Here is a 21,924-nt window from a genome sequence, read left to right as displayed (position 1 = left end):
GTTTCAAGGACTGGGGTATGGACAACTGAACGCTGCGCTGGGACAAGGATGTGGACGGACTTCCTGATGCTGCTACTTGAGAGTGTGCAACGACAATTGCAGGGCAGGAGGCATCTTCATATGCACCATGGACAGGGGATGGGCTTGCATGCACAATAGCGGAAGAAGCAGTGGTGCCACCCGCAGACACTGTTCCTGGACCCTGGGGTTCGGCCCACAAAGTCGAGTGCTTTGTGCCATGAGCCTGATCATGATGGTGGTTGTCAGGCTGGTAGTTTTGCCACCCCTGCTGATGCTGGCCTGGTAGGTGGTGCAAATGGCCTTTTTGGGGTTATCGGCAGAGTCTTTAAAAAACAACCAGACTCAGGAAGACCTAACAGTTGTACTGGCAACTTCCTTCGTGTTGGTGTTAAGGGGAACGGTTGCCTGACTTCAGTCTGCGGCCACCACACTGCTTCTTCCTGCCTGTTGGGGTGCTCTGCCTCGCTCCCCCTGTGTGCTGCTGTCCTTGCTCTGCATGTCCTCCTGCCAGGTTGGGTCAGTTACTATATCATCCACCACCTCGCCTTCTACTTCCGCACCCTGGTCCTCCTCCTGACTTTCTGGTAATTGTGTCTCATCATCGTCCACCTCTTGTGACACTTTCCCACCGTCGCCTTCATGTGACCGTGGCTGCTCAAATATTTGGGCATCGCTGCATGCAATCTCCTCTTGCCCCGCTTCAAGTGGACAGGGCGAGAGGCCCGAATATATAAATGAAAAAGTGAACAGCTCTTCAGAGTGTCCAAGTGTGGGATCAGTCATCTCTGGGCACTCAGCATGGTGGGAGGAAGGAGGTTCAGGGTGAGGAATATGCGGTCCAGACTCACGGCTACTGAGACCTGACCGTGTGGAAGACAGGGTGGTGGTGGTGGCTAAGTGACTGGAAGCATTATCTGCTATCCAACCAATAACCTTTTCACACTGCTCTGTGCTCAATAGTGGTGTTCTGTGGTCCCCTATTAATTGGGACAGGAAGGTCGAGCTAGAAGATGTGGGTGTTTGTTGTGGCACAATTTCAGCTTGCCCACGGCCTCGGCCTCTGCATGCACCATCACCATAGCGTTCAGTTCCCCGTTCCTTTCCACGTGCTTTGCCCATTTTAAAAAGGAGGATACGCTCACTACAAATGGCTGAATTTGGAGCGAACTTATATGTGATCCGTGTGACGGAGAAAACAGTTTTAAATACCTGGCCTGTAGGTAACTAGTTTGAACAGCAAACTGGTGTCAATAGCTTCACTGACACACTGAAGCAAAATTTCAATGGAGGCCAGAAATGGCAATATTTTCAGCGCAATTAAATACGATCCGTGTGATGGACAAACCACAGTTTTAAATAGCTAGATTTTTAACGCTGTAATATGGAAAGGACCTGACTGTATTCTGCAGTGCCAACAAGCAAATGGCGCAGAAAAACGGTGATGTCTGGATTGCTTTTTAAGCAAATAATGAGGATTATGATCCAAAAAAAAAAATATTCCTGACCCCTGAGACCTGGGCCTATGTCTAGAAATGCCTAACAGCCGCAGCAGACAGAACTGGAATGGAGCCTCTTGTGCTATATGGACTGTAGTCTGCTATATACACTGCCTGCCTGATATCTCTGCAAATGGATTAGTCCTCAGAAGGACTGTTTGTGGAGATGGATATGTGTAATATACTTCTCTTCTACCTATACTACCTTATAAACAAGTGAATCTCTCCCTAGCTCAGCAGCACCTCTCCCTACACTGTCTGATTACGGAGTGACTGTGACAAGAACGGCTGCGCCAGGTCTGATATAGACCTGATGATGCTGTGCGACCAGCCAATCACTGTAAAGCCACAACCAACATGGCTGTAGCATTACAGTGAGTGGCAGGCAATCCCTGCATGTTCATTGGCTCTGTAAAGAGCGCCAAACATGCAGGGAGGGGACCCAAGCTCCCGCAGAGCAACCCCGGAAATACTCGCCGAGCATCTCGAGCAGTGAGATGTTCGGTCGATCACCGAGCAGTAGCGAGCATGCTCGCTCATCACTAATGTATACTCCTCAACATTGAAATTGCAACACCAAAAATGAAAAGTCGTGAAGTTAAGCAAATCACGGGATCAGACATGTTAACAAAACATAAATGATGAAAAAATGGAAAGAAGTTTTCCAAACATCTCGATTTATTTAGTATTGTGTATTATTTAATTTCTCAGAGGAGCATGCATGGCGTATAAGTCTCCTCACTCTGACATGCCAGGTCTGGCTTGTCACTCTCCACATGGAAAAAACACCCCTTACACAACTTGGCATGCTATCAATGAGGTTAATAATGGAAGTCTAAGGAATGTTCTGCCATGCTGAATGAAAAATGGAGAGGTTTGGCTAACAAACATTATGCAAGCTTACAGCATAATCCCAGGCACATGTGACATTCCTTCTGACAGGCTTCTTCATGGCATTGCCCACATGGTCTCCAAACCAAGCTCTGGGCTATCATTGTGTCCAAGAAAAACAACAGAACTCATTGCTGAAGAGGATATATGTCACGCTGTCTCTGTATACTGGAGGTAGGGGGCCTAAGCTGACCCTAAGCTGGGGCCCTGACTAATCCCTCAACCTGGAGGTACTGTTAAAGGTACAGAGGTCCAGGCCGCCAGCGTAACCCCTACCTCCTGAGGATCCCTGCACCTAAGTAATCTAGTCCTGAGAAGGACCCCGATCACAACAAAAGGGGACAAGTAATAATATGCCCACACACAGTACTTAGACGAACGAGACAGTACAAGGGAAAAACCAAAACCACCTTGCATACAAAAACTACACAACTACAACAGAGGGAACACCAACGGGAAAGGAGATAAATGATAAAGCGAGGAAGGGAAAAAACACTCCAAATACACTTAGCTCTGAAACGCCAAATACCACGATCCGCTCTGTTAGTCTGCATGAAATGCTTTCACCGACACTTCCCTAACAGACCAGCAGGCATTTGAAGGAGTCTCACTACAGCAGCATTGATTGCAGCTGGGCGAGGCTGGACCTCGTCTAGCACAGAGAGAGAGAGAATTAACTCCCTCACTGCCAAAAAACACAAAGCACCAAAAAGTCAGCTGCGAGAAGTCAGGCTGTGTAATCGTGACGATCTTCGTGGCGACACACCCGTGACAGTACCCCCCCTTCTACGAGGGGCCTCCGGACCCTCAGGGCCAGGTTTATCCGGGTGAGTTGTGTGGAAGGCCCGAACTAATCGGTCTGCGTTAATATCCGACGCAGGAACCCACATCCTCTCCTCAGGACCATACCCTTTCCAATGAACCAGGTACTGAAGGGACCGGCGATTAAAGCGTGAATCGATGACCCTCGATACCTGGAACTCCAAGTTACCCTTGACCACCACTGGAGGGGGAGGTAAAGGTGACGGTACCACCGGCGCCACATACCTCTTAAGCAACGATCTGTGGAACACGTTGTGAATTTTAAACGTAGGGGGGAGGTCAAGACAGAATGCCACCGGATTAATAATAGAACGGATTCTGTACGGCCCGATGAACCTGGGACCCAGTTTCCAGGAGGGAACCTTAAGTTTTATATTCCTGGTAGACAACCATACCCGATCGTTCACACTTAGGTCCGGACCAGACACTCTCCTCCTATCAGCCATACGTTTGTATCGGTTCCCCATAGTATTCAGATTCTTCAGCACCCCTCTCCATACTGAAGCGAGTGATGAGGAAAATCGTTCCTCCTCAGGAACCCCCGAAGAGCCCCCCCTACTGAAAGTACAAAACTGGGGGTGAAAACCATATGCCCCAAAAAACGGGGACTTACCAGTGGACTCGCTCCGCCTATTATTAAGAGCAAACTCTGCCAGAGGTAAGAAAGAAGCCCAGTCCTCCTGGTTCTCTGACACAAAACACCGGAGATATGTCTCCAAGCTCTGGTTCATACGTTCCGTCTGACCATTGGTCTGAGGATGAAAAGCCGATGAGAACGACAAATGCATCCCCCAGCCGTGCACAAAACGCCTTCCAGAACTTGGACACAAACTGAGACCCCCGATCAGACACCACTTCGGAGGGTACCCCGTGAAGCCTCACAATCTCCCCAATGAACACCTGCGCAAGAGTTTTAGCATTAGGGAGAGCCGGAAGAGCGATAAAATGTGCCATCTTGCTGAACCTGTCCACTACAACGAGTATGACCGTTTTACCCGAAGACGGAGGGAGGTCCATAATAAAGTCCATAGACAGATGAGTCCAAGGACGCTCCGGGATCTTCAAAGGTAAGAGGGCCCCAGACGGACGGGTATGTGAGGTCTTAGAGCGCGCACAAACCCCACAGGACGCGACAAAAGTTACCACCTCCTTATGTAAGTTAGGCCACCAAAACCGACACGAGAGGAGATCCACAGTTGCTCTACTCCCCGGGTGTCCTACAAAAACTGAGTTATGGTGTGCCTCGATCACCTTTTGTCGCAACTGATCTGGAACAAACAGTCTCCCCGGAGGTCCAACAGGGGCGTCCCCCTGAGCCTCCAATACCTCCTCCTCCAGCTCAGAGCATACTGCCGAAACCACCATCCCCTCCTGAAGGATAGGAATCGGGTCGTCCGTATTCCCGGCCCCAGGGAAACTACGAGATAAGGCATCCGCCTTTACATTTTTTGACCCAGGACGATATGTAACGACAAAATTAAACCTGGTAAAAAACAATGACCACCTAGCTTGTCTGGGATTCAGACGTTTCGCGGACTCCAGATATAGCAGGTTCTTGTGATCGGTGATGACGGTGACCGGATGGACTGCCCCCTCCAAAAAATGGCGCCACTCCTCAAAAGCTAACTTAATGGCCAAGAGTTCCCTATTGCCAACATCGTAATTCCTCTCAGCGGACGACAATTTTTTAGAGAAAAAGGCGCACGGATGCCACTTACCAGGGGACGAACCTTGTGACAATACTGCTCCCACCCCTACCTCGGAAGCGTCTACCTCTACAATGAATGGCTGTGACGCATCAGGTTGAATGAGTATGGGTGCCGAGGCAAAACATTTTTTCAAGGAGGAGAATGCTTGACAAGCCTTGTCAGACCACCTAGAAAAATCCGTCCCCTTTTTAGTCATGTCTGTGAGAGGCTTAACCATGGACGAGAAATTACGAATGAACTTCCGGTAATAATTAGCAAACCCCAGGAAACGTTGTAGTGCCTTAAGATTCTCAGGCCGATCCCACTCAAGAACTGCCCGCACTTTCCCAGGGTCCATACGAAAACCGGACGCTGAAACCAGGAAGCCTAAAAACTGGAGTTCCTGTACGGCGAACACACACTTTTCCCATCTGGCATACAGTTTATTATCCCGCAAGATCTGTAACACCTGTCTAACGTGCTCCTGATGAGACACCAGATCCGGCGAGTAAATTAAGATATCATCCAGATATATGACAACAAACTGTCCCACCAGGCGGCGAAAAATGTCATTAACAAAGTGTTGGAACACCGCCGGGGCATTAGTCAGACCGAATGGCATGACAAGGTTCTCATAATGCCCCTCCGGAGTGTTAAACGCCGTCTTCCACTCATCCCCCTCCTTCATCCTAATCAGATTGTACGCCCCCCTGAGATCCAACTTAGAGAACCATTTGGCGCCCACGATCTGATTAAAAAGATCGGGAATAAGTGGGAGCGGATACGGATCTCGGACCGTAATCCGATTAAGTTCACGGAAATCCAGGCAAGGGCGTAGGCCTCCATCTTTCTTCTTAACAAAGAAGAACCCCGCAGCCACCGGTGAAGATGAAGGTCTAATATGCCCCTTAGCCAGACTTTCTGAAATATAATCCTTCATGGCCTGCCTCTCAGGACCAGAAAGGTTATACAACCTAGCTTTAGGTAACTTGGCCTCAGGGAGCAGTTTTACAGAACAGTCATACTCGCGATGAGGAGGTAGTTCCTGGCACCCTTTCTCCGAGAATACATCCTCAAAGTCCGCCAGAAATGGAGGTAAGACCCAAGGAGTAACCGCACCGATGACCGTGTTCATGCAGTTTTTATTACAGAATTTACTCCATTGGCTTATCTCTCTGGTTTGCCAATTAATAACCGGGTTATGCTTAGTTAACCAAGGAAGGCCCAACACTATAGGAGTGGGAAGACCCTCCAACACGTAGCAAGACAACAGTTCTTTATGTATCGCCCCCACTTGAAGTTTTACGTCATGCACAGCTTGCAAAAAACTTCCCTGACCGAGAAGCCTGGCATCGATCGAGAATATGGGGATGGGTTTAGCCAACTCACTCAATCGCATACCTTGAACCCGGGCAAACCGAGCATCAACCAGATTAGCCCCGGCCCCACTATCCAGAAGAACAGATATCCTCTCAGTTCTCGTACCCACCACCACCTCCGCCGGTACGAGAAACTGAGATGAACCTAGGGACGAAATACCTACTCCCAGATTGCCGTCCACCACACAACCTGGGATCAACAGTTTTCCGACGACTCTTCACTCTGCAAGGGACGGGATGGACACCCCCCAATAAAATGTCCCTTTCTCCCGCAGAAGAAACACCTTCCTGTCTTATGGCGCACCACCGGTCCCTTCCCCCGAAATGATGTCCCTCCTAATTGCATAGGCTCCTCTGGACTGACCAGGGGAACCACCATATGAGGGGACCTTGTAGGAGGTGGAGTCATCACAGGGGGTAGAGTTATCCCGCACCTCTCCCGAAGCCGTCTGTCAACGCGAATAGCAAGGGCCATAGCGGCTTCCAGTGATGCGGGAGAGTCATACTGTGCCAACACATCCTGTAATTTGTCGGATAAACCTTGACAAAACTGGCTCCTAAGAGCCGGGTCATTCCACTGGGTGTCCGTGGCCCACCTACGGAACTCCGAACAGAATTCCTCCGCCGGACGATCTCCCTGCTGGATCCTACGTAACTTAGATTCAGCAAGGGAGATCCGATCTGGGTCATCATATACGAGTCCCAGAGCAGCGAAAAACCTATCCACTGACTGGAGAGCCGGGGAGCCCGGGGGAAGAGAGAACGCCCAAGATTGTGGGTCCCCTTGTAGGAGCGAGATGACAATTCCCACCCTTTGTTCTTCACTCCCCGATGACCGAGGCCGCAGCCGAAAGTACAACTTGCATGCCTCCCGGAAAACAAAAAACTTGTCCCGCCCCCCAGTGAACCTGTCAGGGAGAGCTACTTTAGGTTCTGGTCCGGCTTGCTCCTGAGGATACAAAACCTTGGACCTAACGTCCGCCAGCTCCATGGACAAACTCTGCAACTGCCGAGCTAGACCGGCTACTGGATCCATGGTAGCTGGAGAAAAACTAAGTGGTCGGTGAAAATGTCACGCTGTCTCTGTATACTGGAGGTAGGGGGCCTAAGCTGACCCTAAGCTGGGGCCCTGACTAATCCCTCAACCTGGAGGTACTGTTAAAGGTACAGAGGTCCAGGCCGCCAGCGTAACCCCTACCTCCTGAGGATCCCTGCACCTAAGTAATCTAGTCCTGAGAAGGACCCCGATCACAACAAAAGGGGACAAGTAATAATATGCCCACACACAGTACTTAGACGAACGAGACAGTACAAGGGAAAAACCAAAACCACCTTGCATACAAAAACTACACAACTACAACAGAGGGAACACCAACGGGAAAGGAGATAAATGATAAAGCGAGGAAGGGAAAAAACACTCCAAATACACTTATCTCTGAAACTCCAAATACCACGATCCGCTCTGTTAGTCTGCATGAAATGCTTTCACCGACACTTCCCTAACAGACCAGCAGGCATTTGAAGGAGTCTCACTACAGCAGCATTGATTGCAGCTGGGCGAGGCTGGACCTCGTCTAGCACAGAGAGAGAGAGAATTAACTCCCTCACTGCCGAAAAACACAAAGCACCAAAAAGTCAGCTGCGAGAAGTCAGGCTGTGTAATCGTGACGATCTTCGTGGCGACACACCCGTGACAATATATCTCCATTCCAGCCTCAATTGCCATCAATGGAACACCTGCAGCTGGACATCTGATTAGTAACCCAATGTCGTGTAAAGCCTTCTGATGTTTGAGTAGACGCTGTTGATGCCTAGGGCTTAGAATGTAATGTACAATTTCACTTGAAGTACATAATGAATTAATCATGGAACCAGTGGTCCTGCCAATTCTCCAAAGCATCCCAGGACCATTTTTCAACACAATAACGTCAGGCCACGAATTGCTTGTGTAGCCTAAATGTGCCACCATGGCCTGTGGCATCTGTGGACTTGTCTCCCATCAAGCACATCTGGGACATCATTGGTCTTCAAATGTTGAGGAGTGTCTATGGTATACTAGAAATGAATAAAGTCCATAGAAGGAAAACTGTGGTTCATGCTCATTAAACCACGGTCCCTATAAGCCTAGAGAATAATGGCTAAGTAACCTTGTTGAAGTGAAAAACACTAAAAATATGATGAACTGTAGCTTTTAGGGTGGAAGGCAAAGTTGTCATTTAATGTTTCAGTAAAATAAGCTAAATCCATTGGTTTTGGCTGGAACAGTTAAATGTTTTATGTTTATGGTGGCCGTCCAACTCTTCCCTAACAGATAATAAAATTGCAGGGAAGATTACCCACTGCCAAAAGATGTCTCGCCATTGAAAACAAGGATAATCAGCTATATCAAGTGTGCATGCATATAAAGGGTCAAGAAGAATAGCTGTCTGGCAAATGTGAGTTCATTTAATAGCTACTGAAGGGATTTGTGCACATTAGTAGGGCTTATCCTAGAGCAACTATTGTAGAAAGTGGAAGGAGCATTGAATACATAAGATTTCATCTGTTAGCAGCTACTACTGAAGACACTAGCCCCGATTCATCAGTACTGGCAAATTTTTCTTGCAAGTCTTTATGAGGGGGCATGATGAAGTTAGACACTCCTGATTCTTTAAGAGGTGGGAGTAAGTTTTCAGGCATAAGGTACGCCACAGCTTGCTATGAATTAGGCAAGCTGTGATATCACGTATCTTGTATGTAGCAAGCTCAGAAGCTGCGTAAACTCCATAAATGATAGGCTTCAGCTTTATAATACAGCTGGCACCTGAGAGTAACTGTTGCAATCAGAGCTAGATAATCTCAAGAGTTTCAGCTCATGAGATGGGAGGGTTGCTTTGGGCACTCTACACCCCCTAGTTACTTGGATACAGTCAGGTTCTGATTCATGCTCCCTGTGGTTTAGGCAGTATGAATATAGTGACAAGTTCCAATTAATCTCCCTTTAAGTACCTCTATGTTTATTGTCTAATCTGTCTCCAGATAACTACAAGATCTTGATCTTACAGGTGAGAAAGTTGGAACAGGTCTTATGAGGTAAGCACAAGAGCAGATGAGCATTACAAAATAATAATATTTTTTTATTATTATTTATGGAGGGGGGATATTCAACAACAACTTTCCTTTGGATGAATATGCCCAGTTGTAACAACAGCATTTAGTACACAATACACCTTCACTGGTTATATGCCTGTTCTCAGATATTACACACAAACATATGACAAATATCTTGTTGCCATCATAAAGGGGAATACATACCAATAGAATTGTCAACAGGGTCCATGAATACAAGCCATACTATGCAGGTAGGAAAAGGAGACAACCGATTTCTAACAATTTTAGACTGGGTCCCGAAATAACTCAGCCATAAACAGTTCTACTGTCTGTGCACCCAACATTATGACTATCACATGTTTTTATACCGCAGCATTCTTTTACTGCATTATGTCTTGTCTCTAGTATACTTTTCTCATGATAATAGCACTGATGCGGTATCTACTTGATCTACTGTATCTAATAGATCAATGCGCTATTTGAAGTAATGAAGACTAATGAAAAAAAATTGTTACTTATTTATAACAGAATCACAAACCAATTAAAAAATAAATAAACAAGCAGATAACATTTACAAGAGCAAATATTTTAAAACCCACCTTGAAATGTTTCCAGCTCATTCTGAAGAATTTTAATGGCTTCGTTCACTTTTAGACACAGCTGAGAAACACACCGACAAGGTTAATGGTTATGATTTAGCACAGATCATTGTATAAAGAATATTTAGTAAAGTGCAACTTCACTTTTCAAAAATTTTCAATATGTGATAGAAGTTTTGATGCTGGGATCCCGCCAATCGCTAAACCAAGAAGTAAAAGTGCTCAGCCGAGTGCTGCTCTCTGCCAAGACTAAACTATCTTATATTTTGTAGGAGAGCAGAGCTAATCTGAGAGTTCTGTCCCTTAATTTTTTTGCATCTGTGAGGGTCTCACCCAGATCCACACCTATCAAAACTTCTGAAAGTACAGTTACACTTTATATTTTATGTTATAATTAATTTTCTCTCTTTAAGTGATAAAAGAGAAGAAACCTGTCAGTTCTTGAGCTGTTCTAGCATGTTAATTTATCAAAAAATGTATTCATCCAGGAGAGTACATGGTGTTGGAGGGACTACACAGCAACCCCAACTGCTTTACACCGAGGACATGAAGACTTGCTGTTTTTTAGCTTCAAATCTTCTTTCTAGAATTTTTGAGTTCATAATTTGCATTTTAGTTTTGTTTTCTAAAACTGTGAGAAGAGAATAAATCCAACCTGGACTGGGCCCACTGTTTTCTAGGGGACCCATTACAGCCACATTAACTATTTTAGAGTTCTAGTCCTCTTCAGACAACCCTTTTTAAAGTCTTTCAAAAGGGACTGGCAATGCGATCTTGGGTGCTTGTTAGAACCCTCCTGTTTGTTTTTTCCATCTTGTGTTTTGCGGTCACGTGACCATCTTCCTTTATATTCCAGCTCCGCCCTTGTGGCTGTGCTGGACTTCAGTGTTTGACTGTTTCTCTAGCCTGGTGCTTCGCGGCCTTTCTCTGTCAAGTTCGCTTGGTCCTCTGGGACCTCTAGTACTTTGTCAGTTTGTCTTTTTGTGTTCTGCAACAACTTCTCTGTTTAGGAGGTGTCCCATTTTTGTCCCAGTCCTTATTTCTTTTAGGGACCCCTCCCTTAATTCTATAGGTCTTCGTTCAGACTAGCCGAGGACTAAGGCGGGTCTGTTCACTAGGAACAGGTAGCCTGCTACATCGTAGGGATTCAGCTTAGTCTTACTGTAGGGACAGCTTTCCCCTATCTTTCCTTAATACATGTTGCAGATCATAACAGTGCTGTGCAGTGCTTCAATTTTCATTGAGGAGATATCACACCAACCCAATTGACTTTGGTGCCATAAGACCTTAGCTAGTCCTAGTAGGACCTGGTCAATTTTAAAAGAAACCTGTCAGAAGCTATATGTTCTTCAAACTAATCACATTGACTGGTATGATTGTAAAAGGCAAGTTCAAACATACCTTTTTTATTCATGTAAAAGTCTGCTCAAGGGACAAGCCAATTCCTGGCTAGTGCATTAATCCTCTATATTTACCACCTAACACCAACTTCATGGGCTTCATGACAGTTCAGCACCACCATAACAGGTTTTTTTAGCATCACTGAATAGACTTCAATGAATCCCATGTGAGTGGCGCTAGAACGGGAATAAGGGGGCAGACAGGCGGCCATATTTCTCGTACAAGGATTACATCGCAGTGCACGAACTGGCCCAGCACCTCTCCTGATCTGAACTTGACAGCGTAATGTATTTCTATGCAGCTGTCACATACAGGTCAGGAGAGCCGACGGTCAGACTTGGAACGAGAAATACGGCGGTCTATCTGCTCCCTAATGCAGAGGATCGGTGCACTGATGGGAACAGACGTACATTCTCATTTACATAAATATGCATAATAGATTTTCAAGGAAGGTTTCTAATTTAACTATAATTTAACCTATTTGCCAATAAAAGATAACTGAAATTTGCTGAACTGGACAGTATTAGAGCCACCACAACACATTAGCAGTTACATATATCTAAATAAAAAATACTGAATTGAGAAGCAGTTTTAGTCATGGTTGGACTGGTCTACCAAGGTAACATAGGAACTGTGGGTACAGGTTCTGACAGAATAATCAATGGCAAGGTGCAACACTGGGGGTCTGGCATTAAAGAGAATCACTTGTTACTAGGGTAATTTTTTCTTGATTGATTCACAAATTAAGTTTAACACCTTATTTAGACAGGCTGACCATATTATCTATGTGTACAGAAAGGTCAGTAATTGTCCTCCACAGCACATGTCCTTTTACCTTGCACGATGTGCTGCCTAGAACGATAATTTTTAAGCCTGCTTAAAAAGAATTTCACCCAACAAATGATCATTATGATTGGAAATTCATAGGAATGCTCATTATCGATAATTGGACAGTGGAAAGCCATTGTAAGCCTATAGAATGAAAAACATATGTTCATTTTGTTATGCATGGTTTGTGAAGCCTCTAAGCATTTAATTGTTATTTAATATTCTCATATTACCTTTTCATTTAGATTATCTCTGATGGGGCTTTCCAGAAATCCAGTAAAGAGATTGTACAACCAGCTGTAAGAAGTAAGATCAGGTTAAGCAACATCAAGATTAAATCAGATAATTATATAAAACTGTCAACTAATCATAAGAGATTTGGGAAGAGGACAACTCATTCTTGTTAAACAGGTTTCTTTGTGAACACATTGCTGTAATCTGGTGATAGATTATGCTTTTAGGAACACGTCTAGGTATGGTACTTGGTAAATCTGCTTGTGTGGAATATAAGACTCACATATACTTGGAACAGCAATGATAAGGATAAATAGATAAATCCAAATGATATTTAATCTGTTTATCTACCTGGCTCCTCCGGAAAGGTGGACTTTCGCATTTTTCACCTTTGAAAGGCACGAAGAAATAGATACAGATGGTCGAGCAGCTGAGTCTTTCAAGGTAGTAAACTGTGCTTTTAATGTTACACCAGAAATTGAGAGCGAAAAATCACCATTGTCTTTTCTGTTATAACAGAATACAAACGTTCAGACATGCAGATCCTAAAACCACAACAAAAAAACTTAAAGGGGTTGTCTCACAACAGTCATGTTTGGCAGATCACTGATTCCCCATTCTGACTGGTCTCCAAACTTCAATTATAGAAGAGGTGCAATTCATGCACAGTTCTCGCCTTTCACTGATAAGAGAACTGAATACAACCAAGTGCTCTTGCTCCGGGACCCCTGCTCTGGAGATAGCTGTGAGACCCTGATGTGGTATTCCCACTTATTAGAAATTAATGGCATATTCTGTGAAGACAAAACACTTTAAGGTGACTATATACTACATTAAAACAAATCAGCCAAATCCACAAATTTCAGAGCAAGTGGTTGACTATATTATATCTATAGTGACCTCATAATATGCCACGGTTCCCCAGTATTCCCAGTACGAGCAGACAGTCATGTGACTGCATATATTCCATGAGAACATTTTCGATCCCTTGCTGATAAGACTCATCTGGCTTCTCTCAATTCACTTCAATTGAGAGAAGTCAAAAATGTCTGACGGGTATGTATGCAAATCACATAAATGCAGTCACGTGACTGCCCACTCGCTTCGGGAATAATGGGGATTCATGACAGCATGTACACCGCTCATAGTCACGATTCAGCAGTCTGCAGGGACTTGACTGCCTGGACAACCCCTTTAGCAACTAGAATTATCATTCAGTCGTTGGGATACGTTCCCATACAATTTGGCATTGTTCAATGGTGCCAACAGTGTCATACCATGCAGAGACACAACCCATTGACAAGGGACATTATACCAAACAGTTGTCAATTTATTCATACATTTCTGGGAGGAATAATAGAGCTTTGTCATAATAGATCTCTAAGAAATATTGTTGCAGAATGGTTATTTCATGTTAAATATAAGTATTTACTAAAACAAATATAAAGAGAGCTGTTCCTTTTAATACAAATGGGGCAGAGATTTAGGATTGTAGCGTGGAAAGGGCTTAAAGGGAACCTGTCATGTAAAAATCAAACTGCAGATATGGGGTTAATCTGCATGTTAATAGCATTCTGAAGCTGCATGGCGCCAGCACAAAGAGCACTGCTACCAGGAGGAAATTAACTTTTTCGTTCCCGGCAGTCTCGGGCTTTCAGTCATATGGGTGTGCTGGTGCAGCTTCAGTCACCACTCAGTCCATAGTGAGTGGCGGCTGTAACCGTACCCCTGGCACTGACTGACAGCCAACTGAGCATTAGAGCCAGTTGTCAGTCAGGGCCAGGGGCGCAGTTAGAGCAGCCACTCATGGATACTAAGCCTCAAAGGCTGCAACTCTATGACGAAAAGCCCAAGGCCACTGGGAGGAATAAAGTTAATTTTCTCCTTGCAGCAGGACTTTCAGTGTGGGCACCGGGCAGGTTCAGAACGCTATTAACCTGGAAATTAACCTCATATCTGCAGGTTAATACCGCTTCAGCATTAAAAGGAGTCTGTCATTACAAAGTGACCTTTCAAACCAAGCACAGGAGCTCATTGCACCCTTGCCTTGGCCAAACAGTTCAGCGCACCTTTCCACCAAATTGTTTTCCATATATTTCTGACTTCCTGTGGCTCCTGTAAAGCCAGAGCTGTCAATTAAGGAACAATGAGGCGAAGATCGTGTGCTGTACTGTTTGATCACACCAAGTCAACAAAGCATCTGTGCTAGGTTTGCACCATTATTTTGTATTGGCAGAATCACTTTAAGAAAGCTGGAGTGCCTTTTTCTGTAAAAATCAAGACATTTTGCAAATGTATTAATGAAAATAGTGTCCTAATGGTGAAAAGTTTAATGAAGTTTAAAGGGAATCTGTCACACCTGGGACGTACTGTATATAACCTATTAATATAGGTACACAGTTGATAGAAATGTAAGTCTAGTCCTACCTGTATGCTTCTTATTAATGGTTTTCATGTTGTGAAATCTTATATTTTAACTTTATGGTAATGATTGCTCCAGGCCCTGTGACATGAAGTTGCAGCACTGTAATCTCGCGCCTGCACGCTAAACTCCCTGACCCACCCGCCATCTTCCCGGAGACCCGGACCTGTTTTATCCTATGGCCTGCAGAGAATCAGAGCGTCACTGCCGGTGCCTGCACAGAAGATCACGGAATACAATAGTCTGATCTTCTGTGCAGGCGCCAGCAATGACGTGCTGACTGTTAGAACTCTCCTGTTGGTTTTTTTCTAGTTTGCTGGTCACATGACCTTTTTTTGCCTATTTAATCCGGCTCCGCCCTCCTGGCCTTGCTGGACTTCATTGTAATTACTACTCTTGAGCTAGCTTGGTGCTCTGTTACCTTTCTCTGTTAGTTTTGCTAGGTCTTCAGACCTCTATGTTCTATGTTGTGTGTTTGTCTTTAACTGTTACTATTTCTGCTAGGAGGTGTCCAACTTTATCCCAGTCCCTAGTTCTTGTAGGGATCCCTCCCTTGAATCTATAGGTCTTCGTACAGACTAGCTGAGGACTTTAGCAGGTCTGATCGCAGGATCAGGTTCCCCGTTGCATCGTAGGGATCCAGTTTAGTTCTATTGTAGGGACAGATCTCCTGTCTTTCCTTAGTGCTTGTAGCAGATCATAACACTGATAGTAGTGACGGGGCCATCCAGTAGGCATGGCCAACTAAAGGGCATGGTCTCGCTCCATACAAATGTATGGAGCGAGGCCATGCTCACTGGCCGGGAGTTTGCATATTGCATACATACCCTCCAGTCCCGGCTCAGAAATTGGTGAATCTCCCAGTGTAGTGTGTGTTGGGAGGATTCATAAGTCTGCAGTAACACACAAAATAACTGCAGACTTATCAATTAGGACCAGACAACCCCTTTCCGTTTAGTTAAGTTTAATTAAAACTTAACTACGGTAAATGCCCACTTGCCTATGTGTATTCGTTTTGTTAACATGCCAATTGTGCAGCACATCAAAGCACAAGGTAACAATATGATAAAGCCTGATTTTTATTCATTAATATTAGCCCTGCATCAACAGTCCTCAAGCAGTTACTTTGTATACTTACATTAACCAATGTTTTACCCTCCACTGGCCAAACACCTTGGCCATTGCACCTTCAACATTTAACTGAATATCTGCTGGAGGTACTAGAACAGCCATAGCATGAGAAGTTTCAAATTCCTCGATTGATATTCTGTGAGATAAAATAATAAAACCATCATATTGTAGAACACCACAAAATTGTTTGTGGCTGCGATAAATTTTCAACATTCTTACCCTGTAATTGCATAGTCAACATTGCCAAAAACACGCGTGGACCCAATAATATTTGGTAGATGATCACGTTTAAGCATGTGGCGAAAAACTTCTGTTCCTTCTGATAAAACTAGATACACAAAATGTCAATATTAAACTATGGCCTGGAATTGTTCCTACAAACAGGTTTCATATATCAGGTTACTTACTGTAGTCCATCCATTTTTGAGTGACCCGCAATACAACACCAGGATTACAGTGTCCACACAATGACAGGCAACTCCACCAGAGCAGCCATATTGGCTTCATTCTCACTGAAAATAAAGTCACATGCAGTAGATAATGTAGTAAGTATATACAGAACTTTACCTAAACTCCTTCTCAGTCCATGGATGAATATTGTGGTTTGATGAAGCTAATGGATCCATTCTTTTTTTAAAATTTTACTTTAAAGTAACGTTCATCATTTGAAAATATCTGAAATAGCTGTAGAGCGCTAATGTTTATCCAGAAACCATTTGAGATTTCATGGATCCTAGTTTAAGCCTCCCTGACAAATACAGTAGGTTTTCTGAAGAGATATACAAGGATGAAATGATGACTATACGAACCTTATACTTGTCAGTGTTAGCTCACTAGACTTTACATGGGACTTATTATTCACGGCAATTTAATATATCCATAGACAGATTGGGGTTTCATTTTAGGAAGCATACAAGATGAACCTTCTTGCAGACACAATTCTTTCTTATTGGCACGGACATATACGGTATCTTTGCCTATTTCCTAAAGGGTCTTGGCACATGAATGTGTTTGGAAATTGTAATGAATTTTTGCAGACAGAAAAGCAGAATCGGTGAGAAGTGAACTGTTGTGTTTAGTTTCTTCTGTGTTAATAGACACCCACATCATTATTACTCTTTGATTTGATACTTGACAGTTAAGGAAGGCCCAGAAGGTCAGAGGTTGGCATTGTCATCTAGCAACACTGAGGTGATGGGTTTGAATCTGACCAGGGGCGACATCTGCATGGGAGTTTGAATGTTTTCTCTGTATTTGTGTGGGTTTCCTCCAAATTCCCCCAAAAATACTAAGAGGCCTGTAGGCTTCCTTTGACCCTAAAGTTATTATAAGCCCTATTATGCTTGATATGAATGGCAAAACAGACCTATTTATTCGCTTCCCGACATCCACAGAACATGTACATTGCATGCGGGGTAGAGATGTATGAAGTGGACTCTGGAGCTGAACCTGCTAAAAGTACAGCAGGTGCCCACTGTGATATACAGCCAGCACCCGCCACTATCAGCAACAAGCAGAGATTGCTCTAAGAACTACTTTTTAACCTCTCAAATGCCACTGTCAATCTCTAACAGGGGTATTTAAGTGGCGCGATCAGGGTGGCATGACAATTAAGTTCCCGGCAAAGCCCCTCCAATGGGATTGGGGGGGTGACATGGCAGTAGGGAGCCTGCTGAAGGTAACTATGGCTGGTGATGGGGTATTTTTGTGCTCCACATGTTGGGCTTTTATGAAGCCAATCCTGTAGAGATGGCAAATAGTCATATTGTTTATATATAGGGGGGAGAACTAAATGTAAAAAAAAGTTTTAATAAAAAATAACAGATGTTTGAATGTCCCCCCCTTTCCCCAAGTTAAAACTAAATAAAAGATAAACATATTTAGTATTGCCTAAGCTACAAAAATCCAGTCTGTCAAAACATAAGATTAAACCCATACAGTAAATAATGTGAAAAAAATTTACATTTTTTTATTGCCACACTTCCCAATAAATGCAATAAAAAAAAAGATGAAAACATTGTATGTTAGCTCGCCATTTAAAAAAACATGGCCTGATGTGGAAAAATATAAGTTAAAGTTGAGTGTCTCAGAAAATGGAGACTCAAACCAATATTTTTACAAATTTCTGATTTTTAATCATGGCATTACACTGCATACAAATAACTTAGCTATACTTTACCCTTGCATTAACCAATGAATGTACAAACACGTTGTTTTAGGTTGGAAAATGTTAAAAATTAAATTATTCTTTCGTACATCAATAACCAACAATGTAATAAACTAGTTCAACCAAGACCGCAGCTTAGCCAAAAGTTCAAGACCGTTTAGCTTATAATACCCGCTGTTCATTCAGTTCCCTGAATGACTAACCCACCTGGCCATCATGTCTAATTCATTTGACACCCCTGGCCCCGCCCCACCAAGGGCCATTTCTACCATTGCTTGTAAATTCAGATTCAATATACAGCCCTGCTCATAGTTATTGGCACCCATGAAGTTTAAGTACATAATGTGGAATATCTCCTGAAAAAAATGAATCAAGTGAAAGTTTTTTTTTTTATAGAGCACTCATGTTAAATATAAAAGAGCAAATGATAAATAATAATTAAAAAAAAAAAAAACAATGGTAGGGAAAAATAGAAAAACCAAAGGCTTGCTGTGTTACTGGTATTGACACACTTTACATTAATTTAGTATGGAAAAATCACAAAAGAGATTCACATGTGATTAATTGTCAGTGCCCATGTGATATGAATTAGCCAATGAATGATGACTTCAGTGTTTTAAAAAGCCACATGGTAGGCCCTGTTCCTTTGTCACAATGGTGAAGACAAAGGAGCTGTCTGAGGATATCAGAACTGGTATTATTAGCAAACACAAGACTTCCAAAGGGTATAAGGTCTAAAGACCTTGGTATTCCAGTTTCAACAGAGCGCAGTGTTAATAGTTTGCCAACCATGGAACCATCAAGAACCTCCCTGGATGTGGTGAAAAAGAGAAAAATTGACAAGAGATATCTTCAAAGGTTGGTGCGAGTAGTGGAAAAAACGTCAAACATCCAAAGACCTGAAGGTCAACCTGGAACAGCAGAGCTTTATGGGTGAAGGCCAAGGAAGAAACCATTGCTAAAGAAAAGACATAAAAAGGAACGACTGATCTTTGCCAAAGAGTACCTTGACAAACCACAATCCTTCTGGGAAAATGTTCTGTGGACAGATGAAACAAAAATGGAGCTTTTTGGCAATGCAAAGCCAAACAGTTTGTTTACAGACGGCGCACTTAAGCTTATAAGAAAAAGAACACCTTACCAACAGTTAAGTATGGAGGAGGATGCTTTGCTGCACCTGGTACTGGAGGCCTTGACCGTATCACAGGAATCATGAAATAAGAGAATCATCAAGAGATTTTAGAGCGAAATGTCCTACCCAGTGTAAGAAAACTTGGTTTGAGTCAAAGATCATGGGTCCTCCAGCAAGACAATGGCCCAAAGCACACATCCAAAAGTACACAGGAATGGTTGAAAAAGAAAAAATGGAAAGCAATGAGTCCTGACATTAATCCCATTGAAAATGTTTGGGGGGGGGGGGGGGAGCTGAAATCTGCCATTAGGAGAATGAACCTGCAAACATTCAAGAGCTTAAACAAACTGCAAAGAAAGTGGGAGAAAATTCCAACTGAGCAGTACAAGAAGCTTATAGATGGCTACAAGAAACATTTGGAGGCTGTCAGCAATGCCAAAGGGTTTGCAAGCAAGTATTAATTAGGGGTGCCTTTATTGTTGCACATGCTGTTTATTCTGTTTCTTCTTTGTACTTCAACTACCATGTTGCAATTTCAATGTTTTATTGTTGTATTACTTTGGACCACTAATTAAAAAATCCTGAGGATATAACTTTGTATAACTTTGGTACCTTTCCATTTACTTCTAAACATATTGTACTTTCTGTGAAAAACCCAAGTAACAAGCCCAATGTAAGTCGATGGGAAACTTGAGCATTTTTCAGACGCCCCCTCCCCCGGATGTTTGGAGGGGGCCTAAAAATTGGCCAAATTGATGGAAACAGTGCTCAAATGACATTGGAACAGCATGGGGAAGACCCCTGCAAGCATCTCTGACTCCCAGCTCACTGCTGTGGACAATGTTGTCAGAGTATTATGCGACTTTTACGGACTGACAATAAAACATACAAAAATGAAGCAAAAATGGATTTTCCTGGAAAAAATGTTAAGAAACATTCTTTCCAGGATAACGACTTATATTGAATAGAATATATATATATATATATTTTTTTTTTTTTCAGCAGTACGCAGTATAAGGCAATAATACCTGGCTGGATTGGTGTAATATGCTATCCATAAGAGATAGCTCACCCGTAAATAATTTCAGATAACAGAGGTTATATTGTAGTAATATAGAATTGATTTGAATTGGCCTTCCCATTATTAAGGTGTGGGTCCCCTATACTGTTATTGTGTATATGTTAGAATATCCCCAGTGGCTTTAAAAATCATCACCAGCAGCCAGGACCTCCAAGGCATAGAGAGACAGTTCATGCCACGTGTCCAGCTTGGACATTACTTGTAAGGCACAGAGGAATCACGGAGGATGCTGGTACGGTCACCAAGGTAGTCCTTCAGAATCTTCCAAAAAGTTTCCCTACTTGTCAGAGTAACCCGCGCATCAGGACCTGCGCGCTGGGAGGGTCTGAGAAAACTGTCCCAGACCTTTGACAGCATTCCCCTGCCTCAGCTGCATCTGGTTTGTGTCTCCCTCGCCTGTACTCCTTGGTTGTCCAAAGAACTGTGATCTCTGCAGCCAGAATTGTCAGTTGTGATTTTTTTTTAATAATTCTTCATCAAGGGCCTTCTGGTAGTGCAACATTTTATTAGACCTCCATGGGAAGGAGAGATAGAAAGTTCTCCTTGTAGCGTGGGTCTAGAAGTGTGACCAACCAGTAATTACTGTGGTCGAAAATGTGTACAACATGAGGGTCATGGGAAAGGCAGCGGAACATAAAGTCAGCCATGTGTGCCAGACTGACCACAGCCAAGACTTCCCTGCCCCCATCAAGAGGACAACTGTCCATGTTCTCCTCCACCTCATTCTCCCTTTCCTCAGGCCATCCACACTGAACAGATGGTATGAATGGTGTGTGGGTAGTACCGTCTGTATCGCTGGAAACCAGCTCCTGTTCCTCCTCCTCTTCCTCCTTATTATCACCCAATCCGCGTTGAAATGAGATGAGGCTGGGCTGTGCAGCATCACCCTGTATAGTTCCTTGCTTCATCTCATCATTAGAGATGAGCGGTGTTCGACAATCTCAAATTCGAGCTGTTTTGTGCGGTGTTCGAGCCGTTCGGCGAACACGAACAATTTGAAAAAAATTCGGCTGTTCGAGGTTATGTTCGATAACTGTTCGTGCACCAAAATCATAACTGGATTTTTTCTCAGTAATTCTGAAAATTAATGTTAATACGCAGTTTGAGTGTACAGCGGGGCGGGGGGAGTTGCGGGGGATGGATCTCTGCAGGAATAATGAAGATCTCCATTTTTTTTTCTCTTTCCCGCATTTACAGTGGGGAGGTGCAATCTATCAGCAGCGCACACACGGAGCGAAGTGCTTTTTTTCACACAAGCAAGGGCATGTGTCATTGGCAGTGTATGTCACATGTCCTTGCCCTATAAGACCCAGCCATTTTCCCCGTCGTCACCATTTTCTCACTGCTGCAGCTGCGTGTTAGACGGCACCGCTGTTGCTGTGTGCGCTATACCTTGTTAATTTCAAGCCAATTTTCGCACAAATCTACAGATAGATTGGGAGTAGGGAAGAGTTGTGATTGCAGTCCATTTAAGGACTAGGTTACATCATTTCCTACGACTTTTATCAGGCAGGTCTGTGCTCTTAAATAGATAGATTGTGG

The 21,924-nt window shown here is 43.7% G+C and overlaps 1 protein-coding gene across 2 annotated transcripts in view; it reads right to left on the bottom strand.

The window, feature by feature from the left end:
- The window catches only part of LOC141271071 (bactericidal permeability-increasing protein-like), a 205,415-nt gene that overhangs the window by 167,951 nt on the left and 15,540 nt on the right, over nucleotides 1-21,924 (bottom strand). For both annotated transcript variants that reach the window (XM_073681172.1, XM_073681173.1), the window contains exons 2-7: nucleotides 16,410-16,514; nucleotides 16,222-16,330; nucleotides 16,010-16,138; nucleotides 12,801-12,956; nucleotides 12,449-12,512; nucleotides 9,987-10,047 (exon numbers count right to left, since the gene is read on the bottom strand). In XM_073681172.1, the coding sequence (XP_073537273.1) occupies nucleotides 9,987-10,047; nucleotides 12,449-12,512; nucleotides 12,801-12,956; nucleotides 16,010-16,138; nucleotides 16,222-16,330; nucleotides 16,410-16,509 (619 nt within the window). In that variant the 5' untranslated portion in view covers nucleotides 16,510-16,514. The remainder of the gene's footprint in view (nucleotides 1-9,986; nucleotides 10,048-12,448; nucleotides 12,513-12,800; nucleotides 12,957-16,009; nucleotides 16,139-16,221; nucleotides 16,331-16,409; nucleotides 16,515-21,924) is intronic.

The sequence above is a fragment of the Phyllobates terribilis genome, unplaced genomic scaffold (genome assembly GCF_046119375.1).
Source record: "Phyllobates terribilis strain yellow unplaced genomic scaffold, ASM4611937v1 Scaffold_5__5_contigs__length_657084704, whole genome shotgun sequence".
In the NCBI taxonomy this organism is placed as follows: Eukaryota; Metazoa; Chordata; class Amphibia; order Anura; family Dendrobatidae; genus Phyllobates; species Phyllobates terribilis.
This window is presented reverse-complemented; position numbering and strand designations above follow the sequence as displayed.